Source organism: Gigantopelta aegis, chromosome 8 (genome assembly GCF_016097555.1).
Source record: "Gigantopelta aegis isolate Gae_Host chromosome 8, Gae_host_genome, whole genome shotgun sequence".
Classification (NCBI taxonomy): Eukaryota; Metazoa; Mollusca; class Gastropoda; order Neomphalida; family Peltospiridae; genus Gigantopelta; species Gigantopelta aegis.
The window spans coordinates 70,878,997-70,904,846 of record NC_054706.1 but is presented as its reverse complement, the minus strand read 5'-3'; the positions used below and the strand labels follow the sequence as shown (position 1 = coordinate 70,904,846).

Sequence of the window (25,850 nt, the reverse complement as noted above, 5' to 3'; positions counted from 1 at the left end):
ACATGACGATTATGATGAACCAGCTTACAAACGAAGAAACTGTTTATTCCAGTCTGTTGAGTAAGATCAGTGAAGGCAAGATTGGAGACCTCAGTATCAACTCTAAAAGATCTGTAATCACGCAGAATGGTAAGTCTGTTTAAAAGAAGAAACTGTTTATTTAAATTTTTTGAGTAAGGTCAATGAAGAAAATACCACTGGATGCCCTGGACTGTGATGATAATCAACTGGTTAAGATGTTTTTTGTGGACTAGTAGTGCCTATGACATTAAATTAACAAACATACAGAAATATGTTAACATACAGAAATTTATTGTTAAACAATATATAATATATTATGTAATATAAACTATACAATATATACAAATATACAAAGCAAATGTGTTTATATGCTAAAAGATTTCTCTCATTTGTGGAGTGCATGCCATAGTTAGATTGTATTTTACTAAAAAATATTTGGTAGATATGGAGGAGTAATGCCATTAAGAGATTTGTAAACAAGAATAGCTTTTTGGTATTCAACCTTTTTGTCCATTGTTAGCCATTTTAACTCATTGTAATGATTTTTTCCTGGCTTCAATTTGCAAGTTAAAAAAACTACCTTTTCATTAACATGTTAGCAATGAACTAATTTGTAGACCAGGTTACAAAAACAAATATTTGTTATAATATTTTCTTTTTTCTCTCATTTTTGCAGATCACAAAATTGATCATCTGTCTCTATCACCTGAAGTTGTGTCTGTTTTGGAAAGAGACCCAGTTGAGTTTACCTGCACTTTGAATGGTATGTTTCCCATCCCTGATGCCAATCTCAGAGTGACATGGAGCCTTAATAATTACAAGATCAAATCTCTGGAACACTCCAGGCTTCAGACGTCCGTCTCAAAACATTTACACCAGTGGCAGAGTACACTACACTTCAGGCTAACTCGACTGAAGGATACTGGTTAGTTGTATTAGTCCCCTGCCATAGGTGTCATCCCCATCTTTCATTCTTTCTTTCTGTCTCTCTGTTTGTCTGTCTGTCTCACATATTGTTTTCTGAATGATTTTTATATGCCCGTCTATGATGTGTCATATTATGGTATGGCGTTGTCTGTCTGTCCATTTGTCTGTACATACGTACGTATACATACATACGTACGTACGTCTGTTAACCTTTTCTTATCTGGACCATATCTTACATACAGATGCATACAGGATCATTAAACCTCACATGTAGGAACATGGAATGGCGGTGTGTCACATACTATTACTAGGTCACTGTGACCTATTTTTTATGGTCTACTGCACATAACAGTAAATCCTTGCATGGACCATATCTTGCATATTGATGCATACAGGGCCATTAAACCTCACATGTAGGAACAACTTAGGATGGTGGTGTGTTGCATTCTATTACTAGGTAAGTGTGACCTACGTTTCATGGTCTACTGCACATAATGGTAAATCCGTGTCAAGACCATATCTTGCATACAGATTCATACAGGACCAACAAACCTCACATGTAAGAACAATTTGAGATGGCGGTATATTGTACTATTACTAGGTCACTGTGGCCTACTTTTCACAGTCTACTGCACATAACATTAAATATTTGTCCAGATCATACCTTGCATACAGATGCATACAGGACCATCAAACCATATGTAGGAACAACTTGGGATGATGGTTGGTCCAAAACAAACTGTTATCCATCTAATTGCAAAACATTTCATATAATTAGAATTGAATCATACCCATAACATATTCGTTAATATAAATATGGTTTTTCATCAAACTCCTGAAGGGCATATGATGTACCTCACTGATACTCTTATTGAGATAGTTATGGCCCATGAACTTAGGAGATAGAGAAAACTTGTTTTCTGGACGTTGTAATTCAATGTCTCAAGATCTAACTGAGGTCTGTTGAAGCCAACTTAGAATATTTTAAATATTTTTGACAGTCGCATGGATTGAGGGTAGTTTCTCCTTGCATTGGCTGTATTTTTCATGCTGGGGTGTTGTTAAACATTCATTCATTCATTCATTCATTCATTCATTCATTCATTCATTCATTCATTCATTCATTCATTCAATCATCATTCATTCATTCATTCAATCATTCATTCATTCATTCATTCCTTGCATCAGTAAGTAAAGTATTAAAGTTTGAAAATTGGTTAAAAATGTAATACTAGTCTCAACAGAATTTCTCCATTTTATTGGTGGATCACTGGGGTCCAGTGACCCTCCCCCTACCTCTAGCCCATTTGAAGTGCCCTTTTTAATGATTTAAAAAAAAATCATCATGCATCCACAATATACCGGCCTTGGTGGCGTCATGGTTAGGCCATCGGTCTACAGGCTGGTAGGTATTGGGTTCAGATCCCAGTTGAGGCATGGGATTTTTAACCCAGATACCAATTCCAAACCCTGAGTGAGTGCTCCGCAAGGCTCAATGGGTAGGTGTAAACCACTTGCACCGACCAGTGATCCATAAGTGGTTCAACAAAGGCCATGGTTTGTGCTATCCTGCCTGTGGGAAGCACAAATAAAAGATCCCTTGTTGCCTGTCATAAAAGAGTAGCCTATGTGGTGACAGCGGATTTCCTCTAAAAATGATTTCAAGTTAAAAATGTTTGATGATACAATTAAAAATCAATGTGCTCTAGTGGCATCCTAAAATAAAACAAACTTTACTTTTGCATCCACAATACACACCACTAAGCTGCTCTGAGAAACTGTCTCTGACAATCTTTATTTCAAAATGTCCTGGGGAGCATGCCTCCAAACCACCCTACAGAAACTCACTCTCTTTAGGAGCTTTTGTCATTTGCATTGGACAAACTCAAATTACACTTTTTAGAATTTTGTGACTTCACTTTACATCTGGATCTGTCACTGCCATTTAATAAGAATACTGTTGTGGGGTTGGGGTTTTTTCAGGAATGGTTAAGTGTGCTGTTGAGTCTGGTGGCGAGGTGTTCAGTGCCACTGGTCACCTGCGTGTGTTGGTTAAACCAACAGTCTTACTAGTTCCTGCGATGCTGGTGGTGAAGAAATACGAAGATGGCGTCCTCTCCTGTCACATCTACAACATTCCAGAACACATTCGGGTCGAGGTCACATGGTGCAAGGATGGCATAATTTTCTCACCATTTTCAGGTTCACTCCTTTTATAAAGAATGTTGTTAGTATACTATAAATAGACTGTCCTTTGTTTGCTGTAATAGTCCTGGACGGAGGAGCCGGCCGAGGCCAGCACCGGCCAGCACCTGTGCCCAGGACAGGCGTGTGCTATTACAGCTTGCGCTGAATGTGCACGTTAAACACTCTGGTCTTGGTCTTGCTGTAATATAACCAGCCTCAGTGATGTTGTGGTTAAGCCTTCAGACATAAGGCTGGTAGGTACTGGGTTCTCAGCCCAGTACTGGCTCCCACCCAAAGCGAGTTTTGACGACTCAGTGGGTAGGTGTGAGACTACTACACTGACTTCTCTCTCACTAACTGCTAACCACTAACCACTGTCCTGGACAGACAGTCCAGATAGCTGAGGTGTGTGCCCAGGACAGCATTCTTGAACCTTAATAAGCACAATGATTTCCTGCTATTGTTAAGAAATTTCCAAATAACCACTGTATGGGAGCGACACCGGATATTGGTACTAAGCGAAGCGATAGAAATGTGTGAGAAGGCTACACGTGAGGTAAGATTTCTGAGTAAGTATTTATTTATTTATTTATTGATATTTATAAGTAACACACATGAACCAGATTTTACACATTCATTTATAACAATTTCTGCCATCAACCAAACCTAAAAGTATACTGATTCAGTTGGATATTTTTGATAAAGCTCATTAAACATGTCATCTAATACCGACAAAATTTTGCGTCTGTCAACTTCATGTGCAGTAAAAACAGTTTCTAATGACTTAGATTCATACTTATTATTTCATTTCTGTTTGATTAGTTTCTACTATTAACGTAAATGTGCATTTATTTTAGTTTAATTTTCAATGAACGTCAAAATCGCAAAGAAGAATATTTCAAAGGTGTACGGCGGCTTGAATGTAGAGTGTGCGGCTGATTGGTTTTACTCCGTATGGAAGGTGTACGGCTTCTTGAAAACAACATTTTTCTTAAATGCCATATTTTAAAAATATTAAGCATTATATCGTGTATATAACAAATACATTTTATCAAAACCAATATGTACATAAACGTTTGAGGCAATGGAAGTGATAAAAATGAAAAGTTCCTATAAAAATGGATTAAGGTAATTAAGTGATGTGATACGATGTAATTGAACAATTATATTATGCAAACAATTATTTTTCTATTTCCAGGATGTTAAGGTATAACTGTCCATATTGCCGAAGCATGTGTTCCACTTTCACAGACATTATATCTCATTTAACAACTGAACATAGAGACAAGTACCTGAAATTTACACGTCACAATGGAACGTCATCAAAACTGTGCAGTTTTAAAATCATTTCAGAGTTGTGTAAAGAGCAAGGGAGAACAATTATCATTAAAACAGGCGATGAAAAGATACATCTATCTCGACCTAATATCGCTCTAAAAGACAGTCCATGTTCAAAACTTTTCAAACTCTCTGAGAATAGCAACATAGATTTCAACACTACTACAGAACTTGAAGACAGTCGGTGTCAAGACATTGTAGATGAAAGCTACATTGTTTATAAAGAGATTATTTCACTTCTTCCATCAGTGATAGAAGAACTGAAACGCATAGGAAAAATCGAAGAATTCTTTAATAAAAATCTTTTGTATGTTTATTTTTGACATGTAAATTATAGCCAAAGCGACTTTTGTAGATCTTCCCACACATGTCACAAGTGTACGTATGAGGGTCTGATGACGATTTTATTGGAGTACTTGTCATTGGTTGTGGATGCATCCTCTTTACATGTTTATTCAAGTTGCTTTTGTTCTTTGTTGTGTATCCACACACTTGATGAGGACATCTTCTAACACTTTCGGGCTCAATGTCTATCTCAGCTGAAATACCCAGTGATGCATTGGATACATCCATGTTCTGAAATATTACAGCATTATTTTTATTTATGAAAATGTTGTCAAAAAGCACTACCACTTGATGAATAAATAGGTACAAAGTTAAAATCTGTTAATAGACGTAGGATGCTAAATAGAGATTAACTACATCATACTGCTGTTTTGTTCATCTAGGACTCTTCAGAGGTAAAAATCCCGAAATATTCAGAAAGCACGCTACTACTGTTTACAACTATGTAGATTTCACTTGTATGTACTGGTGACATGTATTGGTTCCGAGAAGTGTGTTTTATCTTTACATGTAGGTAGTTTGAGGCCGTGAAAATAATTCATGTCCTAAATGGCTGGATCCAACCAGAATTGAATTTGTATTATGTAAATACAAATTAATCACATACACTTTGGGATAAAAACAATTTTATATTTGGTACACCCACTGCCTATGACTAGTGGGTGGGGGTGGGGTTACACTACTTTGTATCAATAACTGAGAACCTATACATTGTCTATGTGGTATTGTAATCATGTTTTAGCGGTCTGTCTTTGTCAGTATGCCGTACACTACCATACCAATATGCCGTACACATATTTTTTAATAATATACACCTTTGAAATATTTTTCTTTGCGATTTTGACATTCATTTAAAATAAAACTAAAATAAATGCACATTTACCTTAATAGTAGAAACTGATGGCGGAAATTGTTATAAATGAATGTGTAAAATCTGGTTCATGTGTGTTACTTATAAATGTAGTAATTTTCAGAAATCTTACCTCACGTGTAGCCTTCTCACACATTTCTATCGCTTCGCTTAGTACCAATATCCGGTGTCGCTCCCATACGGTGATAACAGAGCCTTTTTAATTATTAATATTGCATATTAAATTTTGTTTTCTTGTTTAGAATATCAGTGTCTGTATATTCATCAGGTTTCTGGTCATACTAATGATTGTAGTGGCTCACACTTCTTTTATGGAAAAAAAAAGAAGTAAAAACAAATCCCATGGTATTGCATTATGTAACAGTATTCTTTTTTATAAGGGTGAGACGTAGCCCAGTGGTACAACGCTCGCTCGACACGTGGTCAGTGTGGGATCAATATCCGTTGGTGGGCCCATTGGGTTATTTCTCGTTCCAGCCATTGCACCATGACTGGTATATCAAAAGCCGTGGTATGTACTACCCTCTCTGTGGGATGGTGCATATAAAAGATCCCTTGCTGCTCGTCGAAAAGAGTAGCCCATGAAGTGGGTTTCCTCTCTCAATATCTGTGTGGTCTGACACCATATGTCCGACACCATATAACCGACACCATATAACCGTAAATATAATGTGTTGAGTGCGTCGTTAAATAAAACATTTCTTTCTTCTTCTTTTTCCTTTTTAATAATTGCAGATGCAGAACAAGTAAGACGTTTTCCTGACCATGAAGAACTTCATCTGACTTCTTTAACCAGCAATCACGTTTATTCGTGTGGCCTTCACAGGTTCACAGACCCATGTGCAACCACTTCCATGGTGAGGGTAACTGAAAGAGGTAATGACCATCATATCATCATCTTTATGTCCTAGGTGAAAGAGATAATGACTACCATATTATCATCATCATGGTGACAGAAGTAATGGCAATCAATATGTTGTCCTGGGTAAAAGATGTAAAGACCATCATATCTTCAATATGTCCTGGGTTAAAGAGGTAAAGACCATCATTCCATCGTCATCATCATTATATCATCATCATCATGTCCTAGATGAAAGAGATTAAAGACCATCATACCATCATTATGTCCTAGATGAAAGAGATTAAAGACCATCATATCATCATTATGTCCTAGATGAAAGTGATTAAAGATCATCATACCATCATTATGTCCTAGATGAAAGTGATTAAAGATCATCATACCATCATACCATCATTATGTCCTAGATAAGAGATTAAAGATCATCATACCATCATTATGTCATAGATAAGATTAAAGATCGTCATACCATTATTATGTCCTAGATAAGAGATTAAAGATCATCATACCATCATTATGTCATAGATAAGATTAAAGATCGTCATACCATCATTATGTCATAGATGAGATTAAAGATCGTCATACCATCATTATGTCATAGATAAGAGATTAAAGACCATCATACCATCATTATGTCCTAGATAAGAGATTAAAGATCATCATACCATCATTATGTCATAGATAAGATTAAAGATCGTCATACCATCATTATGTCATAGATAAGAGATTCAAGACCATCATACCATCATTATGTCCTAGATAGAGATTAAAGATCATCATACCATCATTATGTCATAGATAAGAGATTAAAGACCATCATACCATTTATGTTAAGTCATAGATTGATGACCATCATTGTGTTCTAGATGAAAGAGATTAAAGACCATCATACCATCATTATGTCCAAGATGAAAGTGATTAAAGACCATCATATCATCATTATGTCCTACATGAAAGATATTAAAGACCATCATACCATCATTATGTCTTAGATGAAAGTGATTAAAGACCATCATATCATCATTATGTCTTAGATGAAAGTGATTAAAGACCATCATACCATCATTATGTCCAAGATGAAAGTGATTAAAGACCATCATACCATCATTGTGTCTTAGATGAAAGTGATTAAAGACCATCATACCATCATTGTGTTCTAGATGAAAGTGATTAAAGACCATCATACCATCATTGTGTCCAAGATGAAAGTGATTAAAGACCATCATACCATCATTGTGTCCAAGATGAAAGTGATTAAAGACCATCATACCATCATTGTGTTCTAGATGAAAGTGATTAAAGACCATCATACCATCATTATGTCCAAGATGAAAGTGATTAAAGACCATCATACCATCATTGTGTCCTAGATGAAAGATATTAAAGACCATGATGCCATCATTATGTCCTAGATAAAAGAGAATAAAGACCATCATACCATCATTATGTCCTAGATGAAAGTGATTAAAGACCATCATACCATCATTATGTTCTAGATGAAAGAGATTAAAGACCATCATATCATCATTATGTCTAGATTAAAGTGATTAAAGACCATCATACCATCATTATGTCCTAGACAAGTGATTAAAGACCATCATATCATCATTATGTCCTAGATGAAAGTGATTAAAGACCATCGTATCATCATACCATCATTATGTCCTAGATGAAAGTGATTAAAGACCATCATACCATCATTATGTCCTAGATGAAAGTGATTAAAGACCATCATGCCATCATTATGTCCTAGATGAAAGTGATTAAAGACCATGATGCCATCATTATGTCCTAGATGAAAGTGATTAAAGACCATCATGCCATCATTATGTCCTAGATGAAAGTGATTAAAGACCATCATACCATCATTATGTCCTAGATGAAAGTGATTAAAGACCATCATACCATCATTATGTCTTAGATGAAAGTGATTAAAGACCATCATACCATCATTATGTCCAAGATGAAAGTGATTAAAGACCATCATACCATCATTATGTCTTAGATGAAAGTGATTAAAGACCATCATACCATCATTGTGTCTTAGATGAAAGTGATTAAAGACCATCATACCATCATTGTGTTCTAGATGAAAGAGATTAAAGACCATCATACCATCATTATGTCCAAGATGAAAGTGATTAAAGACCATCATACCATCATTATGTCTTAGATGAAAGTGATTAAAGACCATCATACCATCATTGTGTCTTAGATGAAAGTGATTAAAGACCATCATACCATCATTATGTCTTAGATGAAAGTGATTAAAGACCATCATACCATCATTATGTCTTAGATGAAAGTGATTAAAGACCATCATACCATCATTATGTCCTAGATGAAAGTGATTAAAGACCATCATACCATCATTATGTCTTAGATGAAAGTGATTAAAGACCATCATACCATCATTATGTCTTAGATGAAAGTGATTAAAGACCATCATACCATCATTATGTCCTAGATGAAAGTGATTAAAGACCATCATACCATCATTATGTCCTAGATGAAAGTGATTAAAGACCATCATACCATCATTATGTCCTAGATGAAAGTGATTAAAGACCATCATACCATCATTATGTCTTAGATGAAAGTGATTAAAGACCATCATACCATCATTATGTCCTAGATGAAAGTGATTAAAGACCATCATACCATCATTATGTCTTAGATGAAAGTGATTAAAGACCATCATACCATCATTGTGTCTTAGATGAAAGTGATTAAAGACCATCATACCATCATTGTGTCCTAGATGAAAGTGATTAAAGACCATCATACCATCATTATGTCTTAGATGAAAGTGATTAAAGACCATCATACCATCATTATGTCTTAGATGAAAGTGATTAAAGACCATCATACCATCATTGTGTCTTAGATGAAAGTGATTAAAGACCATCATACCATCATTGTGTCTTAGATGAAAGTGATTAAAGACCATCATACCATCATTGTGTTCTAGATGAAAGAGATTAAAGACCATCATACCATCATTATGTCCAAGATGAAAGTGATTAAAGACCATCATACCATCATTATGTCTTAGATGAAAGTGATTAAAGACCATCATACCATTATTATGTCTTAGATGAAAGTGATTAAAGACCATCATACCATCATTATGTCCAAGATGAAAGTGATTAAAGACCATCATACCATCATTATGTCTTAGATGAAAGTGATTAAAGACCATCATACCATCATTATGTCTTAGATGAAAGTGATTAAAGACCATCATACCATCATTGTGTCTTAGATGAAAGTGATTAAAGACCATCATACCATCATTATGTCCTAGATGAAAGTGATTAAAGACCATCATACCATCATTATGTCCTAGATGAAAGTGATTAAAGACCATCATACCATCATTATGTCTTAGATGAAAGTGATTAAAGACCATCATACCATCATTATGTCCAAGATGAAAGTGATTAAAGACCATCATACCATCATTATGTCTTAGATGAAAGTGATTAAAGACCATCATACCATCATTGTGTCTAGATGAAAGTGATTAAAGACCATCATACCATCATTATGTCCTAGATGAAAGAGATTAAAGACCATCATACCATCATTATGTCCAAGATGAAAGTGATTAAAGACCATCATACCATCATTATGTCCTAGATGAAAGAGATTAAAGACCATCATACCATCATTATGTCTTAGATGAAAGTGATTAAAGACCATCATACCATCATTGTGTCTTAGATGAAAGTGATTAAAGACCATCATACCATCATTGTGTTCTAGATGAAAGAGATTAAAGACCATCATACCATCATTATGTCCAAGATGAAAGTGATTAAAGACCATCATACCATCATTATGTCCTAGATGAAAGTGATTAAAGACCATCATACCATCATTATGTCTTAGATGAAAGTGATTAAAGACCATCATACCATCATTATGTCCTAGATGAAAGTGATTAAAGACCATCATACCATCATTATGTCCTAGATGAAAGAGATTAAAGACCATCATACCATCATTATGTCCAAGATGAAAGTGATTAAAGACCATCATACCATCATTGTGTCCTAGATGAAAGATATTAAAGACCATCATACCATCATTATGTCCTAGATGAAAGTGATTAAAGACCATCATACCATCATTATGTCCTAGATGAAAGTGATTAAAGACCATCATACCATCATTATGTCCTAGATGAAAGTGATTAAAGACCATCATACCATCATTGTGTCCTAGATGAAAGTGATTAAAGACCATCATGCCATCATTATGTCCTAGATGAAAGAGATTAAAGACCATCATACCATCATTATGTCCTAGATGAAAGTGATTAAAGACCATCATACCATCATTATGTCCTAGATGAAAGAGATTAAAGACCATCATACCATCATTATGTCCTAGATGAAAGTGATTAAAGACCATCATACCATCATTATGTCCTAGATGAAAGATTGATTAAAGACCATCATACCATCATTATGTCCTAGATGAAAGTGATTAAAGACCATCATACCATCATTATGTCCTAGATGAAAGTGATTAAAGACCATCATACCATCATTATGTCCTAGATGAAAGTGATTAAAGACCATCATACCATCATTATGTCCTAGATGAAAGTGATTAAAGACCATCATACCATCATTATGTCCTAGATGAAAGTGATTAAAGACCATCATACCATCATTATGTCCTAGATGAAAGTGATTAAAGACCATCATACCATCATTATGTCCTAGATGAAAGTGATTAAAGACCATCATGCCATCATTATGTCCTAGATGAAAGTGATTAAAGACCATCATACCATCATTATGTCCTAGATGAAAGTGATTAAAGACCATCATACCATCATTATGTCCTAGATGAAAGATAAAGACCATCATACCATCATTATGTCCTAGATGATTAAAGACCATCATACCATCATTATGTCCTAGATGAAAGTGATTAAAGACCATCATACCATCATTATGTCCTAGATGAAAGTGATTAAAGACCATCATACCATCATTATGTCCTAGATGAAAGTGATTAAAGACCATCATACCATCATTATGTCCTAGATGAAAGAGATTAAAGACCATCATACCATCATTATGTCCTAGATGAAAGTGATTAAAGACCATCATACCATCATTATGTCCTAGATGAAAGAGATTAAAGACCATCATACCATCATTATGTCCTAGATGAAAGTGATTAAAGACCATCATACCATCATTATGTCTTAGATGAAAGTGATTAAAGACCATCATACCATCATTATGTCCAAGATGAAAGTGATTAAAGACCATCATACCATCATTATGTCCAAGATAAAGACCATCATGCCATCAAAGTGATTAAAGACCATCATACCATCATTAAAGACCATCATACATCATTATCTATATGTCCTAGATGAAAGAGATTAAAGACCATCATACCATCATTATGTCCAAGATGAAAGTGATTAAAGACCATCATACCATCATTGTGTCCTAGATGAAAGATATTAAAGACCATCATACCATCATTATGTCCTAGATGAAAGTGATTAAAGACCATCATACCATCATTATGTCCTAGATGAAAGAGATTAAAGACCATCATACCATCATTATGTCCTAGATGAAAGTGATTAAAGACCATCATGCCATCATTATGTCCTAGATGAAAGTGATTAAAGACCATCATGCCATCATTATGTCCTAGATGAAAGTGATTAAAGACCATCATACCATCATTATGTCCTAGATGAAAGTGATTAAAGACCATCATACCATCATTATGTCTTAGATGAAAGTGATTAAAGACCATCATACCATCATTATGTCCTAGATGAAAGTGATTAAAGACCATCATACCATCATTATGTCCAAGATGAAAGTGATTAAAGACCATCATGCCATCATTATGTCCTAGATGAAAGTGATTAAAGACCATCATGCCATCATTATGTCCTAGATGAAAGTGATTAAAGACCATAATGCCATCATTATGTCCTAGATGAAAGTGATTAAAGACCATCATACCATCATTATGTCCTAGATGATAGAGATTAAAGACCATCATACCATCATTATGTCCAAGATGAAAGTGATTAAAGACCATCATACCATCATTATGTCCTAGATGAAAGTGATTAAAGACTATCATACCATCATTATGTCCTAGATGAAAGGGAAAATGTAGCTGTTTTCCTCTAATGACTACGAGTCCGAATTACCAAATGTTTGACATTCAGTAGTTGATGAATAATTAATCAATGTGCTCTTGTGGTGTCATTAAAGAAAAACAAACTTTTAACCTTTAGGTCTTCATTCCAAGTTCTTTCTATTTTACACATTGTTATATAAATAGTCTGATTCTCTCTTCTTTTTCTTATTTGCCATCGGTCTACAGGCTGGTAGGTACTGGGTTTGGATCCCAGTCGAGGCATGGGATTGTTAATCCAGATACCAACTCCAAACCCAGAGTGAGTGCTCCGCAAGGCTCAGTGGGTAGGTGTAAACCACTTGCACCGACCAGTGATCAATAACTGGTTCAACAAAGGCCATGGTTTGTGCTATCCTGCCTGTTTGTGCTGTGCCTTGCTGCTAATCGGAAAGAGTAGCCCATGTAGTGGCGACAGCGGGTTTCCTCTCAAAATCTGTGTGGTCCTTAACCATATGTTTGATGCCATATAACCGTAAATAAAATGTGTTGATTGCGTCATTAAATAAAACATTTCTTTCTTTCTTTTTTTTTCTTATTTATTTTTGGATTGTTCTTCATAAATGCTCCAAATGATATAAAATGTTGGCTGAGCGGTCTCCCCACCCCCCAGTCAGTTAACATTTTATTCAGGCTTTCTGTTCATGAAGTGTCATTCCAAATTTACCACAGCATGCAAGAAACAGCTCTTCTCCCTCCCCTTTTCATTGTGTCCACAATGAGCATGTTTGGATCTTAATTAGGTATAAACTTATTAAACCATTTGATTGGTTAGTGGATGGATGGATGGATAGATGTGGATGGATGGATGTGGATGGATGGATGGATGGATGGATGGTTCATTGCATGGTTCTCTTGTATTTGTTTTCAGAACCCGTCCCGTGTAAGCCAGACACTGATGAGAAGGGGATGTTCTGGAACACCACTGCTGTAGGAGACATGGCAGTAGTTCCATGTCCACCAGGAACCATTGGTAATATCAGAAACATTAGATGCCCGGCTTAATTACATCGCAGTATTAAAATATATATCTAGTGACACAGTTTTACTACATCATTATATGGTTTACTATAGCTACATTATTATGACAGATTAGAATAGACTTAATTAAATAATGCCTTGATGCATTATATCTTATGAATTAACATAGTGAATTACTATTGGATTGTTTTGATATAGATTAGTGTAATTAGATGATGCCATGATTTTTTTAATGTTATTTTATGAAATTGTCTCCTATCAGTCTAACCAGAGGGGACTACAGGTTTCGTCACCACCCTTCTGTCTGTCTGTCTGTGTTTTTCCATCTGTCTGTCCAACAAATTTTTCACAATGCCTCAAGACTTTCAAATCAGTTTACCCATTTTTCATAGTAATAGCCTAATAACTTAAGAGATATGAAAAAACTATTATGGGCTTTTTTTTTGGCAATGCAGTCTGGACCGGAGCTTTTAAATGGGGAATTCCCTTTTTCTTTTTACTGCAGTTAGTGCCTTTTATTTACTTACGTCATATATGAAATCATATCATATTTGAAACATTACAAAAGGCTACAGCAGAGTATGATTCTTAATGTTAAATGAATCCATGAAAGGAGTTTTGATCATAGATTTAACAAAGTGTTTTTATGACATTAAATTAAAAACCGTTTTTGTAAAACATAAAAGAAGGTATGTAATAAATACAGCACTTCACATATGTTGTTTTCACTTCCTATTTATTGCACTTGTTTATTTTGCGAAAGAACATACCACTTGACCACTACGCAGTCTTGTGGTATATATTCTTGTGCAAAATAAAGTTGTGCAATAAATAGTAAGCGAAAACAATGTATGTGAAGTTCTGTATATATATGGCACCGGTAAATTACTCCCTTCATTTTGTTGATGGCGAGGTGTGTGTGTTATTTTAGGTATGGTGACAAGGAAATGTCAGGACGGTCCTAGAGGTATTGGGATATGGAAGCCAGCCAGCTACAGACACTGCATGAAGGAAACCTTCTTGAAACTCGCCAGAAAGGTTTGACTAAGTTCACAAACAAAAGTACATTCTGTTTAAATGGCATCTATTTGAATTGGTCACTCACTGGCATTCTTTATTTAGTCAGTATAATGTGGTGATTTTGGGACAGTAGACCAAAAGTTGTAGATCAGGAATAGACCTACAGGCCTTCCACCAAATCAGTTCCCATAGACAATAGCAGTATGTGTATGTGCTTCAAGCTGGTACATGCAACTTTTTAATCAATATATATATATACACCTTAAATATAAATACTACAACCCTTTACCCTTAAAGTAAATCTCAGAAAATTAATTATGTATCTAGTTTTCGATTTAATGGGAAGCATCTTTGACTACTCTAGTTCCAAATTTCAGTGGTTCCCGATATAGTTTAAGCACAACTGTACCTGGGGCACTGATGCTAGTTCAAATCAAATTTCAGAAATTTACTGGTCATATGAAATTCAGAATCTAAAATATAGTTTAGATGTTATTAAACATGATGTTGGATGACAATTCTCCTATAGGTAGTACTAATTACCAAATAACATCTGGCTGGGTCAAAGTTTGAGATGCACCCAACTTTTGACAGAGCAGTTAATACCCCAAATCCTGTCATTGGTGATAAATATGAGTGTTTGTTGTAAAAAAAAAAAATAGTGTTATCTGGGCAAAATATTTTATGAATTTTCATTTCATCTAGTACCACTGTGTCAAGTAGCCTTGTGCTTGAAATGTATTGGGTACTTGCAAAAAAAATTACTAAAGTTTTGTGCAGAACTAGGGTAGTTATAGATGCTATGCGTTACTGTGAAATGAGAAGCTTAACCCCCAATTGTTTCTCATTTACTTAATGTTGATGTGTGGTAGTATTTATATCTGTGGTGTATATGTCGATTGATACACATCAGGTAGGAGTTTTAGCCACATTTGTTACTCATTTACTTAATGTTGATGTGTGGTAGTATTTATATCTGTGGTGTATATGTCGATTGATACACATCAGGTAGGAGTTTTAGCCACATTTGTTACTCATTTACTTAATGTTGATGTGTGGTAGTATTTATATCTGTGGTGTATATGTCGATTGATACACATCAGGTAGGAGTTTTAGCCACATTTGTTACTCATTTACTTAATGTTGATGTGTGGTAGTATTTATATCTGTGGTGTATATGTCGATTGATACACATCAGGTAGGAGTTTTAGCCACATTTGTTTCATTTACTTAATGTTGATGTGTGGTAGTATTTATATCTGTGGTGTATATGTCGATTGATACACATGGTAGGAGTATTTGTTACTCATTTACTTAATGTTGATGTGTGGTAGTATTTATATCTGTGGTGTATATGTCGATTGATACACATCAGGTAGGAGTTTTAGCCACATTTGTTTCTCATTTACTTAATGTTGATGTGTGGTAGTATTTATATCTGTGGTGTATTGATTGATACACATCAGGTAGGAGTTTTAGCCACATTTGTTTCTCATTTACTTAATGTTGATGTGTGGTAGTATTTATATCTGTGGTGTATATGTCGATTGATACACATCAGGTAGGAGTTTTAGCCACATTTGTTACTCATTTACTTAATGTTGATGTGTGGTAGTATTTATATCTGTGGTGTATATGTCGATTGATACACATCAGGTAGGAGTTTTAGCCACATTTGTTACTATTGTCGTCTATGGGATTTGATTAGGTGCTTATACACCCTATAGTATAGACAATGCATCTGATAGTGATTCATGGAAGAAATCACAACTTTACCTAAATGTACCGTTTTGACCCTTAAATGCAGTTATTTTTGTGTTGTCAATTGTTATACAATTCACATGACTCCTTCAAATGTGGACTTCACAATTCATAATGGACTCTGTACATGTGTAGTGGACCCTCAATATTTTTTGTTATGAGTACATGGAGTCTCAGTACTTTTGAATGAGTGAGAACCCTGGTTTAGATGTTGTAAACACTCCATTGTTCTGGGTTCAGATCTATAATTCAAAAAGACAGTTTAGATGTTATAAACATTCCATTGTTCTGGTTTCAGCTCTATAATTCTAAAAGACAATTTAGATGTTATAAACATTCAGGTTGTTTTGTTTTCAGATTCAGGATCTAAAAGATGGTTTGGATGTTGAGAGTGTTACAATGATCCTGGAAGAATTTTCCAATGTAACCGAATCATTGCCAGAGGACTCAAACATGGGAGATATAATGGCGAGCACTCACATGTTGGTTGATATCAGTGATATCACAGCCGAGAGAGCCGATGAGGTCACTGAACGTCAGTCTGAGGTATATATCAACTTGGTGTAATACGGCCTGTAATGTACATCATATAAATGACAAAACTTGATACTCACATGTTGGTTGATATCAGTGATATCACAGATGAGAGAGATGATGAGGTCACTGAACATCAGTCTGAGGTATATATCAACTTGGTGTAATACGGCCTGTAATGTACATCATATAAATGACAAAACTTGATACTCACATGTTGGTTGATATCAGTGATATCACAGCTGAGAGAGATGATGAGGTCAATGAATGTCAGTCTGAGGTATATATCAACTTGGAGTAATACGGCCTGTAATGTACATTATATAAATGACAAAACTTGGTATAGATACTAGTATCAGAAAAATAAATGGAAGTTTTACAACAGGTACTTGAGAGCATCTTGGATTTTGGCTTGGCCAAAGATCATAACTTGTATATTTGAGGTTCAAATAATGAACCATAGTATGTTGTGCCAAAGCATTATTTGTAATGGGTGTTAAGAAATTAAAATACCTAGAAATTATATTTCATTGCACAACTTTCTTCAGAAGTCCAATTCCACCTCTATGTTTTTCACCTTAGCCTGAGAGAACTTGTAGTTTGCCTGGATCTCCTGTCTGCTTATGATACTCTAATAACTCACTGTTAACTGTTTAATCAGGAGGCGAGATGTAGCCCAGTGATAAAGCACTCACCTGATGAGCAACCAGTCTGGGATTGATCCCTGTTGGTGTGCCCATTGAGCTATTTCTTATCCAGCCACGACTGGTAAATCAAAGGCTGTAGTATATGTTATCCTGTGACTGACTGTTGGAAAAATGTAGAGGGTTTCCTCTCTAAGACTGTCAAAATTACCAATGTTTGACATCTAATAGCCAATTATTAATTAATCAATGTGCTCTAGTGGTGTCGTTAAACAAAACAAACTTTAACTTTAACTGTTTTATCAGTTGCTTTGATTCTTCTCATGAACAGTCCTAAAATCACAGAGTGATTTTTGTCATCTACAAATAATGGGTTTTTTTTTTATTTGAGCAATAAAAAACCCCATGATTATTTGTGCAGGTTTTGATGAGTTATGTTCAGTGTGTATTCAGTATAATTTAAACCACTATGAATATATGTAATTCTGTGAACACTAAAAGTGATCATTAATAGCTTAGGTTTGGAAATGGTGATACTTTTTAAATCTGTTTATTTTTGTTTGTTTTCTATCATAGCTGTTTGTTGATGTTGTTAGCAAGATCTTGGATGATGACACCTCTGAAAATTGGAAGCAAATGTATGAGGAGGTTGGTAATTTCTGCACAAGTGTACATGTAAATTACTAGACACCATCAGTGCACTATGTCAGTAAATATGGGAAACAAAACAAATATATTATAAGTGGAATCCTTCAACTATTGTATAAATAAATATTGTGATTAACTGGGATTAGTAAACAGTTGATGATAAATTTAATAAATTAGAACAGTGAAGAGAACTTATTTTATTTTATCTGTTCTCTTCTCTTCTCTTCTGTTCTGTTCTGTTCTGTTCTGTTCTGTTCTATTAAATTGCATTGCAACACATCGCATTGCATCGCATCACACTGCACTGCACCATTACATTAAGGGTGGGATTCAACTCGGTCAGTAGGGTGATCACTAGAGGGGCATGGATCACAGGATCGAACCTCATTGGCAGACCCATTCGATTTGTGGTATGTGCTGTCCTGTCTATTGGAATGTGCATATATTATAAAAGATCCCTTAATTACTAGTAATGGAGGAAATGTAGTGGGCTTCCTATGAAGACATTGGGTCGAATTTACAAAGAATTGTCAATGTATGTAATTACACACATGTAAGACATAAATTAATCATTTTGTTGTTGTGGTGTCATTAAACAAAATTAACTATAAGTTTAAAACCATTGCGTTATACATTAATTTTATTTCAGACAGGAGAGAGTGCCTCAATGGTGATGAGTTCACTTACTACATTCAGCAAAACTATCTCTAGGACTTTACCAGAAAACCAGTCTCTTGTTATAGAGAAAGAAAATCTTGGTAAATTAGTCAGTGTTTGAGAAACAATCGCTAAACATAATTTTAAAGTGATAGACCCTAGTTTTTAAACACTATAGCATATTTTTCACTTTTAGAGCTGTTTTTATATTCCCATCTATGATGGGTCATATTATGGTATGGCATTGTCCGTCCATCCGTACATCTGTCTGTTAACGTTTTCTTGTCCGGACTAGATCTTGCATACAGATGTATACAGGACCATCAAACCTATCATGTAGGAACAACTTGGGATGGTGGTGTGTTGCAGTCTATTACTAGGTCACTGTGACCTACTTTATGGTTATCCTGGTGTGTGTAATGCCACGAAATGTATTTTTTCATAATTCTAAAAACATGTGCATCTAAGAAGTAATGGTTGGGGATATGAGCTCTTTGTGTATTTTTAAGAGCAAATTTCTATGTTTTAATGTTACAGACTTTTTTTTCACTCTATTGCATCTTTATTCTGATGTTTCCACATGTTCAAATAGAGTCTGCGACTTTAAATTCCCTGTAGTTATAAGTTGAAGTAAATTAAGGGATTCATTTGATTATTTCAGGAATATTATTCTTTCAACTCTAATGTAGTAAATGAGTTGTAATAAGCAATACAATACAATACAATACAATACAATACAATAATTATTGCAACCTTTTTATGTATATATTGGTTAAGGGGAAATTTTCCCATTAAAACAAACATAAGAACTAGTTATAATAACACAAAGATTTAACAGACGTATTTGCATTCATATGCCACAATGACACACACAGGTTATAATAACACAAAGATTGAACAGACGTATTTGCATTCATATGCCACAATGACACACACAGGTTATAATAACACAAAGATTTAACAGACGTATTTGCATTCATATGCCACAATGACACACACAGGTGGTTTCAGTGGAAACATATATTTTTATATGTACTTTTTTAATAATGACACACACACACACAGTTACAAATGTGCATGCATGTATAGCAAATCAAACGTCAACACTGTCACTGAGTGTTAGAGAGATGATTTGCTGCCATAGCAAGATATTTCCGACTAATTATATTTTGTAATATATATGAAGGGTCCACGGGAATAACATTGTAATTTAATCACGTGCATAGATAATTTTCAAAAACAAAGTTATCTTTATTCTGGTACAAAATCTATAATGAATTGCATTAAAATGACATTTTGTTATAAATTTAACACCACAAACAGACAGCTGTAAATTAGGCAAACTCTTTAAACTACATGATGTCATTGTGTGTGTTTGGCAAATGATGATGATGTCATATTTAGTACCGACATGGTCATTGGTTTGTAAGTGTCAAATCATCCAATAGTAGTGTTTGTTAGACCAATGTGTGATAATTTTTCAGTGAGAAATTATGATTTTTATTTTCCCTGTTATGAGTGCCTGCTGGGGTACCAGTAATAACGCTAAATTTAAAACATTTATTAAAAGACAAAAGCGGTTGTAAACATATGTATGATATGTTAAATTCACAAACTGTCATTCCAAAAGCACAATTGAAATATGCAAATGAAGGATACATGTATGATACAAAGAAATGGGAAAAGTATTATGTTATTCCTTTTCGATGTGTAAAAGACATGACATTATCATGGTTTCAGTATAGAATAGCACAGAATCTTAACTACTAATACATTTTTATATATGATACATTACGTGGATTCTAATGCTTGCGACTTCTGCAAAGCTTCATGTGAAATGTTACAACATCTTTTCTTTGACTGTAACAAGGTTAACCACATTTGGGAATTAATACGAGAATGGATATTGACTGAAACAGGAATTGACATTATTTTTAGTCAAGATATTGTTATGTTTGGTATGATCAATAACAAAAATAGTAACTTTGTAAATTGGTTGATTATCAACATTAAATATTATATCTACTGTATGAAAGTACAGAAAAAACTATTAAATATCAGTGGAGTTAAAAAAAATTTGCGAAACAAGTTTGAAATAGAAAGATTTATTTTATATAAGAATTGCAATTACGAAATTTTTAATCAACAATGGACTTAATCTCTTTGATTGAAACGTATTTCCTAACAATTCTTTTTCGTTTCATGCTAATATATATTTACACACCCCCCCCCCCATGTATTTTTTTTTTTTTTTTTTTTATTTCTTTATCTATTTATTTGTTTTGTTTTGTTTGTTTGTTTGCTTATTTATTTATTTATCAATTTATTATTATGTGTTTTAACCATTATATCTTCTTTCTTCTTCTCCTATATTGCCCAGTCCTTTCCATTATATGCGTCATAGCAATTTGTTTTGTTTTTTACCAATCTTTAATTTATACAGAAACATTACAAATGCATTTATGTATCAAATTGTTATATATGACTATATAACATTATTATACAACAAATTAGATATGTGTACTTGTATATAAATTATATTACTTTGATGTAAGGCCATGAATTCAAGGCTCCCCATCCTTGACATGGCCAGAATGGACTGGGGAAAATAAATATTAAAAAAACAAAACACAAAAAACAAAACAAAAAACAACAACACTATATATATTTCAGTGATGTTACGTGAAAATAGGTCACACAGGCAAACTTTTAACTTTCGGTCAGGATAATTATTTTACCTCTATATTATGGCAAATGTAATCAATACATAGAAAGCAGTAAATAATGAAATGAAAACAATAAGGACTCATTGTGAACCAGATGTCATATTAACAAAAACATAAAATATACAATAGAATAACTTGTGATGTCCAAACAGATAGTCAGTGTTATAAAGGTTGTGTATGTGAAGGCCACAGTAAAATAATGAAATGAAAATCGCTAACTATGGTAAGCCATTAAGGCTTGTCGGTAAAACATACTTGTTTAGGTATAAATATTTCACAATTGCATTACTACAGAGTTTAAAATTCAGAGTTTAAAATTCAATTATCTTAAAATATCAACAGTGTGATATTGTATATTATCCCCGTGGACCATTCATATGTTTTCATATGTACAAAATTATTGGAAAATCCAATTTTGGCTACTACAAACAGGCTGGCCAGAAACACCTTGAATATACAAACACTAATAATCGACACAAAAAAATATATTTAATATGTAATTGTTGTCTTTAAAACCAACACAATATAATTTTAAAATAATAATGTGTTACAATAGCAGTCAACTCGGTACAGCCAGTTAAAATATTTAATGTCATGTATGTTCATGTACTTGTAACAAATCACTTCATATTAAAAGTAGGTAAAGAATGTTTTGTCAGTACTTGAGTAAAACACTTTGAATTTTCAGTGTTAAAAGTGAGCAAACAACCCGTGGACAATGTTGTGTTCCCAAAACAAGTGACCAAGAACAAGACTAGGAATGTGTCAACCTTTCTATTCATCTCCAAGTTGGCACTGCAGAAAGAATTTGGAGGTTTGGAGTTGTAGATCATAATTAATATATTGTATTTAATGCAGGTATTGACATTCAATAGAAAATGTGCTTATTAGAGCAACCAGAGATTAACAATATTACCTTTAATTGATATAACAAAGGCTAAAGTGCTTATAAAAGATCCCTTGCTATGTTTTAGTACACGGGGTCTAAATGACAGCAGTTGCTCTCTCTCCCTCTTTCCTCTCTCTGTCTTTATCTTTCTCTCTGTGTGTGTGTGTGTGCGTGTGTGTGTGTTTATCTCTTTCACTCTATCTTACTCTTTGTCTCTTTCTCCTCTCTCTCTCTCTCTCTCTCTCTGTCTCTCTGTCTCTCTCTCTCTCTCTCTCTCTCTCTCTCTCTCTCTCTCTCTCTCTCTCTCTCTCTCTCTCTCTCTCTCTCTCTCTCTCTCTCTCTCTTTCCTACATCATTATAACTTTATAAATTTATAATTGCCTCAGTGAATGTTCATTTTAATGCAGTTAATTGATGGTACCATCAGTTTCATTATACCTTTGCTGGTGTAAATAGACTCATAAAATTAACTATGATTAATAAAGGCTTGAATTTAAATATAGAGTTTAATTTTGTGGGTTTTTTATGTTTCCAGATGAGATTGTGGAGATATCAACAGTGTTGTACAAATCACTGGCTAAAATCCTACCAGATGTAGAACTCGATAAAACGTATGTTCAAACAGCAAACATTTATACATTTGTTCCAGCATTAATAAAATTCTTGATAAAAATTCTTGAAACTTATTTATAAAATTGTAGAGATCGTATCTTGTTGCATTAGAATAATGTCTTTTTAAAAAGCAGAAAAGGTTATTTTATGTGATAAATATTGAAAGTGGTATTTAGCTTCTGAAAAGCTCAAAACGAAATTCTATAATTTATTATTTTATTTCTGCCCAATAACTGTTATTGCTCTTGTTCTTAATTTAAATAACCCTGCACAATTTTCAGAAATTAGTGCCCAATGTCATGAATCACAGATATTTATGTATTCATAAGTCTGTTTGTGTGTCTTTGTAGCCAGAATTTTGTTTATGGTGTAAATTATTCCATACACATAGATAATTCATTATAAGCGTTTAATGATTTTTCAGAAATTTTCCATACATATGGATAATTAATTAGATTATAATTTTGTTTACAGAAATGTTGCCACAGAAATCAACACTCAAGTTTTGTCGATAGATTTTCCATCCAAACCAAAGCTATCCCTTGACCCTCCAATAGAGTTTACATTTGAACATATTGCGGTAAGTATCATCTCTTAACAATTTGATTAGTACACCTGGATGTTCCGATCCATACAGAAATATGCATTTATCTCACACAGTGGTATGTATGTTACCTGTTTGATGTATGTTTTTAAAGAAATCTTGTGAAGGGGCCACAATGTTTATCAGAGATAGAGTGCTTGTCTGTGGAACAGTGGGTCAAAGGAATCTTGTGAAGGGGCCACAATGTTTATCAGAGGTAGAGTGCTTGTCTGTGGAGCAGTGGGTCAAAGGAATCTTGTCAAGGGGCCACAATGTTTATCAGAGGTAGAGTGCTTGTCTGTGGAGCAGTGGGTCAAATGAATCTTGTCAAGGGGCCACAATGTTTATCAGAGGTAGAGTGCTTGTCTGTGGAGCAGTGGGTCAAAGGAATCTTGTCAAGGGGCCACAATGTTTATCAGAGGTAGAGTGCTTGTCTGTGGAGCAGTGGGTCAAATGAATCTTGTGAAGGGGCCACAATGTTTATCAGAGGTAGAGTGCTTGTCTGTGGAGCAGTGGGTCAAATGAATCTTGTCAAGGGGCCACAATGTTTATCAGAGGTAGAGTGCTTGTCTGTGGAGCAGTGGGTCAAAGGAATCTTGTCAAGGGGCCACAATGTTTATCAGAGGTAGAGTGCTTGTCTGTGGAGCAGTGGGTCAAAGGATCAATTGCCGATTATAGACTTAGTTTTTGAACTATTGGTTTTCCCAGTACCCTCCAGTGACTCACGACTGGGAAATCAAATCTGATTGACAAAACCGTATTCTGATATGAAAATCGTATCTCTGCACAGGAAAGAGTTGAAAGAATGTTAGGCAAAGTTGTGATTGATTCCATGATCCACCATCAGGTGTTCATCCCTCGGAGGACTGCCACTTCCCTAACATAACACAACAGTATATTTCATCCCTATTGCACTGCCTGTAGGAGGACTACCATTCTCAAAGGCAGTTGCAGTGGTAGGTTTTCTTTTTCTTGACACCAAATTTTAAAATTATTCGAGATTTTGTTAAATATTCCATTCCTTTCATTTTGATATGTAAGTAAGTATAGCCACATTAACCTGTTATCCTGACTGTTTTTGTAATATACAGAGTTTATACTAAATTTCATTTGGTTTTCTTCACAGACCAACTTAACTGATCCAGTATGCAGTTATTGGGTGTTTCAAAGCAAGTAAGTTCAAAAGTGAAACTTTTAGCAGGGGCGTAGCCAGAAAAATTCAGCATTAAGCTCGAGCAGGGTGATTCGGGTCCTCTCACCCCCCATGAAATGTTTTGAAACTCAGGACGCCTGTAGATACATTCTTAGCCTTTTGTGAGACATTTTTTTCTATATTTTTTTCAAGTCAATTTTAAGAGGATATTTTATAGAACAATTACAGACCTCGACCTATTCCCGGATTTTTTTGCATTACGTACATGCGTAATGAGTGCTACGCCTTTGTTTTACTATGATATATTGTAAGGATTTTGTAATGTGTGACATTACCAGTAGTGTATCTTATAAATAATATCTGCATCATTGTTGACGTTCGTATTGGAAGATAATGCACCTTTAATAGAATCAAGCGAGAACGTTTGTTTACATTCTTGTTTACACTTATTTTAATGGGAAGTTGAATTATTCACAATTCATACGACTTATCATTAGATTTGTTTAGCATTAATGGAGGTATTTATTACCGTATGACAGATGGTATCAGTTTCCAAGTGGCAATAAGATCGAAGATTAGCAATAGTAGCTCGTAACATGTATGTTATTTGAAAATGGCACCAGAGCCTCGTTCTGAAATACTTCTCGTCATAAACAGCTGTTTTGCAGACGACATTCACCTTGCAAAGGTAAAGTGCTATTTTTAGCTGATTATGTATTTATGTGTTTTTAAAAGAACAAGAAATGTCTTATAAAAGTTATAAAATATGTAAAATTAAGTATAGTTAGCTAAAATAATATATTTATTATTTTAAAGAGTTAATTTTAGCGTTATTGGCAATTTATCCAATAAAGGGCAGAATAATTCTGCCGTTCCAACCATTGACGGGATCGGCGGAA

The 25,850-nt window shown here is 34.4% G+C and overlaps 2 protein-coding genes across 2 annotated transcripts in view; both read left to right on the top strand.

Annotated features, from left to right (window-relative positions):
* On the top strand, positions 1 to 24,684 carry LOC121379808 (adhesion G protein-coupled receptor B1-like). The gene is made up of 13 exons (XM_041508459.1): positions 1 to 129; positions 698 to 946; positions 2,932 to 3,150; positions 6,425 to 6,565; positions 13,615 to 13,716; positions 14,656 to 14,762; positions 16,863 to 17,051; positions 18,260 to 18,331; positions 18,981 to 19,089; positions 22,403 to 22,528; positions 23,139 to 23,214; positions 23,690 to 23,795; positions 24,589 to 24,684. The coding sequence occupies exons 1-13, from the start codon at positions 3 to 5 to the stop codon at positions 24,682 to 24,684; spliced, it is 1,719 nt and encodes a 572-aa protein (XP_041364393.1). The 5' UTR covers positions 1 to 2.
* The window catches only part of LOC121379298 (adhesion G-protein coupled receptor D1-like), a 22,123-nt gene continuing 18,672 nt past the window's right edge, over positions 22,400 to 25,850 (top strand). The window contains exons 1-4 of the mRNA XM_041507848.1: positions 22,400 to 22,528; positions 23,139 to 23,214; positions 23,690 to 23,795; positions 24,925 to 24,971. The gene's annotated coding sequence lies outside the window, so the exon portion shown is untranslated. The remainder of the gene's footprint in view (positions 22,529 to 23,138; positions 23,215 to 23,689; positions 23,796 to 24,924; positions 24,972 to 25,850) is intronic.